The 12,059-nt window shown below is 45.8% G+C and overlaps 1 protein-coding gene across 15 annotated transcripts in view; it reads left to right on the plus strand.

The window, feature by feature from the left end:
- PAX2 (paired box 2) overlaps positions 1-12,059 on the plus strand; it is a 126,426-nt gene that overhangs the window by 71,573 nt on the left and 42,794 nt on the right. For 6 of the 15 annotated variants that reach the window (XM_088670064.1, XM_088670062.1, XM_088670060.1 and 3 more), the window contains one exon: positions 10,056-10,202. The exons of the other annotated variants lie outside the window; for them this stretch is intronic. In XM_088670064.1, the coding sequence (XP_088526190.1) occupies positions 10,056-10,202 (147 nt within the window). The remainder of the gene's footprint in view (positions 1-10,055; positions 10,203-12,059) is intronic. 15 annotated transcript variants of the gene reach the window in all.

Below are 12,059 nucleotides of genomic sequence, written 5' to 3' on the forward strand. Positions count from 1 at the left end.
CGTCCAGGTTATGCGAGGGAGGAGGAGGAGGAGGGCTGGGAAACAGCCACCTTGGCATTCTCTGTTGTGCTGTTACTGCAAATTAAAAGTAGCATGTTTTGCCCTACATGATTCTCTCTTGAGGAGAGGAGCCAAATGTGTGTCTGTGTGTGTATGTTGGGGAGGGGGGAGGATGGGAGAGGGGGGGCGTTTATCATTTCTTCCTCAGAAGCCCAGGCGCAGTATCACCATGTGAGATGACATTTGAATTTACAATTCCGCTGAGAAAAGCCATTAATTCACAAATTAACATTCCCCCCCTCTCTTTTCTCTCTCCCTCTCCCTCTCTCACATGGATGTGCAAAGCAATTGAAAAGACAAAGGAAATAGCCTTAAGGAAGAGACTTTACTACTAGTCTGTCTGGGTGGAGATTGCTACCCCTGCTTCCAGATAGATAAACCAATTACCTGAGCGACACTGCTCATGGCAGGCTGCTATTACTTCCTTTTGTAGAGCTGCTCAGGCCACCGCTGGATTAAGCTTTATGTATCTCATTAATGTAAACCAGCAAGACTCTAGGAGCCAGGCAGTTCTCCTCCATCCAGTACGTTGTGGCAGAAAGTCAAGGAGGGGAGGGGGCTGTGAAGAACTGGGGCGGAGGAAACGGCCCTGTGTTGTTTTGCTGGGCTTCTTGTCTTCTCTTAAGACCTTGACCACAGGGCAGGTGGGTGTGTTGTTAGACCCTCCAAGCGTCCCTGCTTTCCAGGGACATTCCTGGATTTACAGAAGCCGCCCCGGTTTCTGATTTCATCTGCTTTCCCTATTTTCATCAGAGAAATGTTGGAGAGTATGGGACACATCCCTATTTTGATTGGAGAAATGTTGGAAGGTATGGAGTCATGCGAGCCGAGGAGATAAGTAACAATACCCACCTTTAGAAGACATCTGAAGGCAGCCCTGTACTGTATAGGGGATTTTTTGAAATGTTTAATGTTTTGTAATTTCTTTCTATCTGTTGGAAGCAGCCCAGAGTGGCTGTCAAATGTGTGGGAATGTGTTCCATCCCACAAAATGGGCAGGGTATAAATATTATTGATGATGATTATGATGATTTTATTAAATAGGTTGCCTCTATTTTTCATTGGAGAAATGTTGGAGGGTATGTCATGTAGGCTCTGTGGATCTGGCTATCTGTATCTAAAACGGCTGGTGCATTATGAGCAGGCAGGGAGCTGACAGAGCAGTGAGCAAACTTGATCCTGTAAAATAAACAAATTTCGATCGGATTGGCAGATGGCACTAGGATGGGTAGTAGGGAGCCCTGGTTGTGAAAGCATTTACTCCCACCTGTGGATATTTGCTGCTGTGGCCTGCACACCTAGACGATTTGGGTCTGATGCTCACAAGATGGCGCATGTGAACTAATTTCTAGCATTATTAGAGCCACCTGGATCTCTCCTCCTTCCCTCAATCCCCAGAGGAGCAGCCTAGCAGCCACGGTGTGGCAAAGTGAGGGAAAAACCTCAAGGGAAGATGCTCAATGGGGTGGACTTAGGCGTTGATGCCCTCGTGAGCTGGTGAGCTGCCCTCTCGAGTCATCACAAGGCTTCTCATGTTGACTAGTCCCATACCATAGTCGGAAGTCCTTGTACCTGCCACCCAGGCCTCATCCAGAGGGCAAGAAGCCATACCAAAAAGCAGAATGTCTGAAGGGTGTTGGGAGGGAGGGTGTAAGTATGTACGTATGAGTGGGTGAGTAAGAATTAAAGAATTAATGGTAAAAAAAATAATTTAAAAGGAAGGCTGGAGTTAGAAGTACATCCCTGGTCTGGAAAGGTTGAAATCCACAGTCGTAGAAAGTGTATCTGTCTTGGCCACAATGACTCTCTTCTTAGATGTGCTCGTCATCTTGCTTCAGGGTGAATTGCTAGTCACTGCAATGTTGCACATAGTTTGGGGCTGTGACCAGGACAGGATCCAGGGATAGACAGATAAGTTGGCAGAGTGCGAGGTAGCCTGAGCCATCAAAGTAGCTTTCGGATTTGGTTATCTCCAGGAATGATGGGTAATCTCCGTCCTTTCTAGCCCGAGATGTTGTTCCTGTCCTCATAAGATCAAGATGAAATAAGGGGCTCTTTTAAGGGTGTGGGGCAGAGATTTGGAAGCAGCCAAGTGTCGTTTCAGGTCCCAGTTCAAAGCCACCCTCCCCCAGGCCAAGTCAAAGCACAGGGTGCCATTTTCCACCCTTGCCCCCGCCCTCGTTTTTCATAGCACCCAGCCTCCCTCCCGCGGAAAGCCTGTGTCCCCAAGGGTCATGCTGCCGTCTCGGCGCACGACATGGGCGGCATCTTGTCACCGCCGGTGCTCCAGAGCAGGGAGCAATCAGTGGCGGAATCGGCAGACAGCACCAGTAATTCAAACCATCCTGACCGTTCAGTGAACCCAAACCTGCTGACCTTGACAGCACTCCACAACGGCAGGCTCAGAAATCCCAACCTTTGCAAAAGGCAGCAGCAGCAGGGGCTTCCGTGTGGGCTTCCTTTGCCGGAGCTGCTCAGCGGTTGTCTCAGGTCCAGAGATAATCTCCCCGTGTATATACCCTGAGAACTGGCGCTCTGCTCCTCCAGCCCACCACAAAAAAAACAAACCGAGGTGGCATTTTAATCTAACTTGGTGACTGAAGAGCAAACCAGCTCTGCGGCAGGCAGGCATCAAAGCTCCTCCACCAGGTTTCCATAGCGTTTGATTCTCCTCCAACTCACCGAGAAGACAAGGTGACATCACCCAGCATTGAGTTGGAGAGAACATGGGGGGGCACGTGGTGATGGAGAGGAAGAACGACTTGCTCACAGCGACTAGAAAGATGAGGAAGTGGAGCTGGGCTGAATATTCACAAATGCACAAGTGATGCTTTCAGCCTTCTTCGGTTTTGGAATGCGGGGTTTAAAATTCCAAACTCGGGTTTGGGTCGTGAGCGCAGAGGTACGCCTCCAAAATTGAAAATGGGAGTGCTTTAATCTTCTTGTCATCGCGTGATCGTTGTGGTTTTTGGCAGGACAATCTCCTAAGCTGTGAGCTGTCAAATATACAACCATGTCCCAATTTTTAAATACTGTCAGACATGAAACACTATTCTGTGCCAGCCCTCAAATACTGTCAAATACAGTCGTACCTCGGGTTGCGAACAACTCGGGTTACAAACTGTGCAAACCCGGAAGTGTTTTCGCCGCGTGCGCAGAAGCGGTGTGCATGCTTTGTGCATGCGCAAAGCGTGAAAATAGCGAAAATAGCGCTTTGCGCATGCGCAAAACGGCGGTTCGGGCCTTTTTCGGGTTACGAACTTTTCGGGTTACGAACTGCGACCCGGAACGGATCACGTTCGTAACCCGAGGTACCACTGTAATGAAATAAGAGAGGGCTGGGTGTCAAATATAGATATCAAATATTCAATTACTGTTCAGCAAATATTTAAGTGTTCAGAAAATATCGGGGGAATATTCAGCTTCAAAATTCACAGAGGTTCTTATGTGATGCCCAGTTAGTTTCAGCTTTAGTGGGAACTAACTTTTGATAAAGAAATCCCCTTACTCCTTCCACACAACCCTTGAAGCATGCATGCACTCATACACATGCGCGCACACAGCTTTTTGTTTCATTTAACTAGGCTGAACTCTAAATAGAAGTTATAAAGTAGCAAAAAAAAAAAGTGTTTCGTTTAGTGAACTCTTGATGCAGCTGCTATGAATAACATTTTGAGCGCTGCAGTTTGCCCATTGCAGAGTTACAAATATACGAAAATATAGAGTTACAGTATATTAACAAGCAAGCAATAACTGTATTAAAAACAAACGTATGATAAGAAAAAAATCTTTGAATAAAGCAAATTAAACAAACCAAAGGAAATATTTGGAAAACTGTACTTAGAGCTGTAAAAGAGGCACAGATGCTGAATTCAATAATCATAAATGCTAAACAAATCAGACACCCTAACATGTCAAGGGAAACTTATCACAATATTAAGCTTAAGTTTACATTCTGTGTTGAAGTATTAGTCATTTTCTTCAAAAGCAGGTGAGGGTGCTTCCCCGTATTTCTCCGTATACTTCCTGTCCAGTTACTTCCTGCCATGGGCTGTTTGAACTCCTGCTGTTATTTAAACCCCCTGCGCATCCCATCCCTGATGAACAAGGATAGGATTGGGGGATCAGGACAATTGATACAGGTTTGCATCCTTTATCCCACCTGAACAATGATTTCTAGAGGATCAGCTCGCTTATTCAGAGTGCTTAACTATTTTTTAAAAAAAATTAAGGGTTAAATTGGCTCTCTTCCCCCCCCCCCGGAAAGCTCCAAATGTGAAATCTCACAAGATGCCAGCTGTAAAATACTAATTGCCACTGAATGTTACCTATCAAATACCATAAAATGTTTTAAAACACGACTAGGGTATTATGGGGGCCGGGGACATGTCACTAGGCAAGCCTAGAATGGAGATCTTAGCCTAGGAGGTTTTTCCACGGCAGGCATGTCAGTTTTGGTCCTGCGTGACACTACCTAATGTCAAATAGTGTTGCAAATGAACCATCAAATAACAATCGTGCATAATTTACCCGTGAGTCCTTTGGAGATTTGTCAGGGTTTCTTGGTGAGAAGAGTTGAAAGGCAGCTTGCCTACTGCTTAAGATCTCCATCTGCAATGAGCAGCTTCAGAGGAGGGATGGATTTGTTTTAGGACATGCACGTAGGGAATAATGGGAGATGATGAAGCCTAACATTGGCTTGTGCGAACTGGCTGTGCACCCACCTCGAGCATGCTTGCAAATCCTCTGGCAGGCATGAAGAGGTTCTTTAGCAAATGTCTGAAAACGCTGCCTAAAGGTTGAAATGTCAAAACCGCTGTGATATGCCCATTGCGGGCTGGTTGCCATTATTAAATACAGCTGTTCGCCGCTGATCAAACACTTCAAAACACCAGCTGTGCGCTATAAATTACCGAAATAAATTTTTAGCATTTGCCACATTAAGATAGCCAGCGCGCGTGAGCTTTCGTAGGGCAGAATGCACAGCACCCCCAATGTGCGCACGGGGACTTGGAGGATGCTTTTTGGGGTGCAAATCCATTTTGGCTGCACTTGTTCCAGTTGGCCAAACATTTTACTTGCCTAGGTAGAATGTGTGAAAACTCGTTGCTCGTGGTGTGACTGCTAGAAGCTTCTTTTATGACGAATGGTCAAGGACCTATGCATGCAAGTGATCCAAAATACAGCCATGTTCTGTCCAAGCAGACAAAAGACGACTTTTCTTTTAGGGAAAATAAACTCAAAAAGGGGTTATGTAAAACTGGCCCTGATTCGGCCCTTTGGCGAAGATTGAGGGTGTGGGATTTGAGTTCCAGTGCGAAACTATTTGCGCTGCATTCAAAGGCTTTCCTCCTATTCTGGAGGCTGTGGCAAACATTCCTCAGTCGTAAATAAAAGCCAACAAGCCTCCCTTCTGATTTCTAAAATAAACCTGGCCATAGAGAAGCTTTTGCCTGAGATTAGAGATGTAGAAACTGAAAAGTAGCCTGCCTTATTTCCACTCTCACACCCTATGAAGCCCCATATATAGAAATTCTGGATTTCTAAGTTGTTTGAAGCAGCTGAAAGTAATGTTGTGTTTTAATGTTGTAACCCACCCTGGGACCTTAGGGTGAAGGGTGGGCAATAAATTAAATAATAATGATTATTATTATTAATAATAATAATAATAATACAGTGGGTACCTTGGTTCTCAAACTTAATCCATTCCGGAAGTCCATTCCAAAACCAATGTGTCCCAAAACCAAGACACACTTTCCCATAGACTTTCCCAGCACCAAACTTTATCCATTCGGGAAGTCCGTTTGACTTCTGACTTGTTCCAAAACCAAGGCGCAGCTTCTGATTGGTGCAGGTGCTCCGGAAACAATAACCAACAGCTGCACCGGACATTCGGCTTCCAAAAGTTTGAAAACCAGAACCTTTACTTCTGGGTTTTTTGGCATTTGGGAACCAAGGTGTTTGAGTACCAAGGCGTTTGAGAACCAAGGTAAAGGTAAAGGGATCCCTGACCATTAGGTCCAGTTGTGACCGGTTCTGGGGTTGCGGCGCTCATCTCGCTTTACTGGCCAAGGGAGCCAGCGTACAGCTTCTGGGTCATGTGGCCAGCATGACTAAGCCGCTTCTGGCGAACCAGAGCAGCACACGGAAACGCTGTTTACCTTCCTGCCGGAGCAGTCCCTATTTATCTACTTGCACTTTGACGTGCTTTCAAACTGCTAGGTTGGCAGGAGAAGGGACCAAGTAACGGGAGCTCACCTCGTCACAGGGATTCGAATCACCGACCTTCTGATCGGCAGGCTCTAGGCTCATACCACTGTAATAATATCCTCTTTCCCCCAACCCATTGAGCCTTCTGATCCCCTAAACTCTTACAGCCTTCTCTTTAAATCACATTGACTTGTTAGCCTGCCTGTGACAGTACAGTGGTACCTCAGGTTACAAACGCTTCAGGTTACAAACTCCACTAACCCCAAAATAGTACCTCAGGTTAAGAACTTTGCTTCAGGATGAGAACAGAAATCGTGATCCGGTGGCACGGCAGCAGCAGGAGGCCCCATTAGCTAAAGTGGTGCTTCAGGTTAAGAACAGTTTCAGGTTAAGAACGGATCTCCGGAACGAATTAAGTTCTTAACCAGAGGTACCACTATAGTGATACTGCTCAGCCCATGCAAAAGGAGAAAGTGAGAGCCCCTTCTGGTCTATGGGATGTTGCTACTGCCAGGGGCTTAAGCAATCCCATTGCTGCTGCTGACACCAGTCCATCGGACAGGTGAGGCTGAAGTTGGAAAGGAAGAGGGGCGTTGGGGGGTTGACTGGGTAAATACAGATAAAAGTGTGGGTTCTATCTGGGTCAGTTTTTAGTTCAAGCCATAGAAGATTGGGAGATTATAATGCTCACTGTTTCCTTGAGGTGAGCATTCTGAGACTGCAATTTCATACATGAGCCCCAGATAAGTGGGTTGCAGTAGCATCCCTACTCGAGGTGCTTCTTCCATCGTCCTCCTGCAAATGTACAGCATCCCAGTATGTTTCCAAGCACAATTCAAAGTGTTGGCGCTGACCTTTAAAGCCCTAAACCAGGCATCCCCAAACTGTGGCCCTCCAGATATTTTGGCTTACAACTCCCGTGATCCCTAGCTAACAGGACCAGTGATCGGGGAATATGGGAATTGTAGTCCAAAACATCTGGAGGGCCGAAGTTTGGGGATGCCTGCCCTAAACGGCCTCGGCCCAGTATACCTGAAGGAGTGTCTCCATCCCCATCATTCAGCCTGGACACTGAGATCCAGCTCTGAGGGTCTTCTGGTAGTTCCCTCATTGTGAGAAGTGAGGTTGCAGGGAAGCAGGCAGACGGCCTTCTTGGTAGTGGCGCCAGCCCTGTGGAACGCCCTCCCAGCAAATGTCAAGGAAACAAACAACTATCTGACTTTTAGAAGACATATGAAGGCAATCCTGTTTAGGGAAGTTTTTAATGTTTGATGTTCTATCATATTTTTAATATTCTGTTGGGAGCCTCCCAGAGTGGCTGGGGAAACCCAGCCAGATGGGCAGGGTATCAACAACAACAACAATAATTAATAATTTGGTGGGATATCTCAGCTGGTACCTGTAAGAAGGAATTTCTACTGGTGCAGCTAGTGGGTCTGTGGTTCTGTGCACCCCCACACCCAAACTCCCAACAAAGTGTATTCAACAGGCATTTTGTTTTAAAATATATCTGTTTAATGACTGGATGAAATGTGCAGATGAAATATGTACTGGGTGTAGGAGAACCAGATAACACTCATGCATAGGTGTATGTATGTATGAAAGAGAGAGAGAGAGTAATATGTGCGTGTATTGATGTAGGTCCCACATCAATGGGTTTGGGAAAGTATAAGCCCAGAGAATACTTGCCTTCCACAACACTCTTGTTCTGTCTAAGTTCAGATGTGCAGGATTCTCTTCTGGGGGAGGAGGGATGAATAGTCCAGGGGTGGATCTACACCCAGGAACAAACATGCTGTAAATAAATTAGAATTTACGGTAAATCGTTATAACAAAAAAAACAAACGCTATTGAAAATTGCAAAAAAATAATAATTTCCCCCCAGCACCATCTGGTGTTGCATGTTTATAACGCATACAAAATGCTATTTTTTTAAACTAATGTAGCTGAGTCCCAGGTGTTGTGTGTGTTGAGGGGGGGAGATTGCCACTGACCATATATATGCTGAAGCCCTGAGCATCTCAAAAAGATGCCTCCCAATGCAATGGAAATTAACACAAGGAGAAGGGGTTTGATGACAGAGAATGAAAGAGTGAGGTCAATGGGTTGCAACTGTGGGGGAAGCCACTATCAATGGACTTGAGCGTACGCTATATGCAAAGAGGCGTTCTGACCTGCAATATTGATGTGCAAAACTTGGAGCTTGGGGCTGGTAGCAGTTTTGGTTCTATAATGGGAAGAATAGGGATGTGAACTTGTGTACAATATGTTGTAGAAGAGAAGTCCCCAATATAAAATGCAGTCCAAGTTCCAAGGGCAGAGAGGGGGGACTCAGAGGCCAGGAAGAAGGCAACAAACGCAGGACAGAATGCAACCATGTCATTTAATGACCAAACTCCCAATGAATGAGCAGAGTGCTTTCTCAAGTGCTTGTTCTGCCAAAATGCTTTCCAGAAAGAGGATTGCTCCCTAGTTCATGTGAACACACATATTTGCCCTTTTTGGAACAGGTTACACATCCTATGCAAAGTATTGTTGTTATCTGAGCTAGTGAAATTCCAGTTCATGGGATACTCGGGGAAACTTGAATGGCTGACTTCAAACAGTTGCATATATGGGCCAATCATGGAAATTTCCCAAGAAACATCCTAGGTTGCATAATGACAGCAAATGATACGACTGCATTTTGTCCTATGCTGGGTTTGCCTTCCTGCCTCGTCGACCTTAAGCAATATTTACACTAAGAGGACATCTCCTAAACACCAGTGCACAAATGAATCGGCCTTTCTGCAAAGCGCCACGTAACATTGATAGTGCCAAAAAACGAAGAGCACATTTTTAGCAATTCCCATAGGTCAGGCATCCCCAAACTTCAGCCATCTAGATGTTTTGGACAACAATTCCCATCTTCCCTGACCACTGGTCCTGTTACCTAGGTATCATGGGAGTTGTAGGCCAAAACATCTGGAGGGCCGCAGTTCGGGGATGCCTGCCATAGGTGTTCAAATTATTTTGCATACATCTCACAGGTGGTGACTCTGTAAGGTAAGCATGTGTCACATCTTGCTGCTGGGATGTGGATGATTCAGAAAAGCATTTTGAAATGAATCGGTAGTCCGGAAGAGATGAAGTTGTGCAGTAAATTGAAAGATGTGGCGAGGTGGTGGTGGAGAGATTTGGAGCGGAAGGTTAGGTGGGAGAGAAGAGAGCTTTTCAAAAATTGACGTTGTGCAGAACAGAGCAAATTTGGGATAAGAGGAGGCCAAGCCAGTAAACCCGGAAAGGAGGCAGTGAGGGTGTGACAATAGCAAGGCTGCCTGTTTGCGTTATGGCTGCTTCTGGCTGTGTGTGTAAACAAGTGGTGAGTTTCATGGGAGGAGGGACGGCTGAGTTTTGCCAGCCCCCTTAGACTTCATTGGTTCCCATAATAGCGTTGATTTGCATGTCAGGCCAGCGCAGCTATGAAAGGGGGGGGGAGCCCTCTGAGTGTGGTGGTGTCAGCTCTCGCTGTTGTTCGACAGTGTAAAATTAAATTAATAAAGCCCCCAACACCGGATAACATAACAGGAAATTAATGGCTTTTACTGTCGTTCCGATGCAGTCATTTGCAACCCAGCTTTCCGCACCAAAGCCTTCATAAATGCAAGCAGTTTCTCTAAACAAGCATAGTTAGGAACTGCATGCAAGGTAATCTCTTTTTTTCCCTTTCCCCACCCACCCTTCTTTTTTTCTCTCTTTTGCCACGCTTGTGTCCTTTAAGCTAACAAAATCTTCTGTTTTGGTAGAGGATGGATGCTGCAGGAGGCTGGCCCTACCGCCACAAATGGGGCCGGGAAGCCAGACAGGATTCCACCCTAAAGCCTGCGGGGGTATTGACCCCAGGGGATGCCTGTTCCTCTCAACAGAGCTCCACCTTGATGGACGCCTAGGGGGTGAGCCTATTTTACTGCAGGTGGCAAAGACAAACAGCTTTGCTGATTCTCCTCCTCCTCCTCCTACTGCTGCTGCTGCTATTTACTGGGAAAGAAAGCTTTATGGGGAGTTGGCCAAAGGAGTATTTCTCTTACCTCGTTCGTGGGCCGGCAATATACCACTGTGTATCTTATGGGAATGAAAGGAAGCACACCAGCTCTTAATGTTTTAATTATGTTTTTATAGAGGTTGGAAGCTGCTCAGAGTGGCTGGGGCAACCCAGTCAGATGGGCGGGGTACAAAAAAATGAAACTATTATCATTACAGTCAAACCTTGGCTCCCGAACACCTCCATTTTGGAATGTTCCGGGTCCCGAACGCCGAAAACGCGGAAGTAAATGCTGCCGGTTTCCAAATGTTTTTTGGAAGTGGAACGTTTGATGGGGTTTCCACTTGAGTGTAGGAAGCTCCTGCAACCAGTTGGAAGCTGCGCCTCGGTTGTCAAACATTTTGGAAGCTGAACGGGCTTCCGGAATGGATTGCGTTTGACAACCAAGGTTTGACTGTATTACACAAAAAAAGGCTGGTGTGGGAGAACTCTCAGGTGGAATTGTGCCCCGAATTCATGAAAGGCAACAAGGCCTGTTCTACTACTTCGGGACAAAATGCATGCATACGTGCAGAGGAGCAACCCTGAAATAAGTTGGCTCACTTTTGGGGTGGAGGGGCTTGACAGCTTAGTATTCTGCTCAGTATCTTACTTTACTGAATATACCCCCCCCTCCACCTCCCCATACGCACCAAGCCAGAGTTATCGGTCTTTCGCATGGCCCAATATGTTACAAGCTAAACATAGTTTTGAATTTATTATTCATTCGTTTGTTTGTTTCATTAGTTTCAGTCAGGAATCAGGATAGCTCAGTTGTTTCAAGTGTGGTGCTGATGATGCCAAGTTTCATAGTATCTTAGAATCGTAAGGGTCCCCAATCTCGGCTAAAGTTTGCAAGTTCAATCCCTGCACGGGGCAGCTGCATATTTCAGCATTGCAGAGGGTTGGACGAGATGATGCTCAGGGTCTCTACCATTCTATGATTCTGTGATTCTACCAGCAGAAGGGGCTTACAAAATTCATAAACAGAACAAAACAGCCATCCTCTAGCAAGTTAAAAACAAAACCAAGCATCCATTTCAATAAGAACGCTTCATCTTAGTCCCTAAACCCTTTTAAAGAATATTTTACATTGCTGACTGAACTCTTCCAGGGCAGTGAATTGTCAGGGAGATCATTCCACAGCTGTAGGGCAATGGCAGAATTGGGCCCTGCTGTGGTGACTCCGAGCAAGGCTCGAGCAGCAGATTCATAAACCTCTCCGTCTAAATTGGAATTCACCTGCCTTAATGGGTTTTGGGTCGAAACTTGGCATTCCGAATTCAAAAAGTTGCAATCCGATTAAAAATGAAATAAAAGTTGAACTCAATTCAAATTTATCTCTTATTCGACTGCAGTGGGGTGATATCACCTTTCCCTCTCCAGAGAGAACTGCTGGTCAGATTTCTGTAGTGCTATGGCAGGCCAAAAAGTGAAGCGTTTCAGCTCAGCTGAGATCAGGACAAGGTGATCTTGGGAGCCAGTAGGCTCCCATTTAGTATTCTGTAACTTCCTTCTCTGGCCCGGTTCCCCTGAGCAACTTATTGCCTTGTGCCAGCCAGCCATACCTCAGGCATTTTTAAAAATAATACTCCTTGCACTGAGTTTGCAGATTCATTCTGCAGTCTTTAACATATAAGGCAGTCTGCGTATTATTTACAAACGATCTTCATTGAGATGCTTATACACTTCATTACATGGCGCTGCTCTCCTTTTGTCAAGCTCATAT

Source organism: Zootoca vivipara, chromosome 5 (assembly GCF_965207765.1).
Source record: "Zootoca vivipara chromosome 5, rZooViv2.hap1.1, whole genome shotgun sequence".
Lineage (NCBI taxonomy): Eukaryota > Metazoa > Chordata > Lepidosauria > Squamata > Lacertidae > Zootoca > Zootoca vivipara.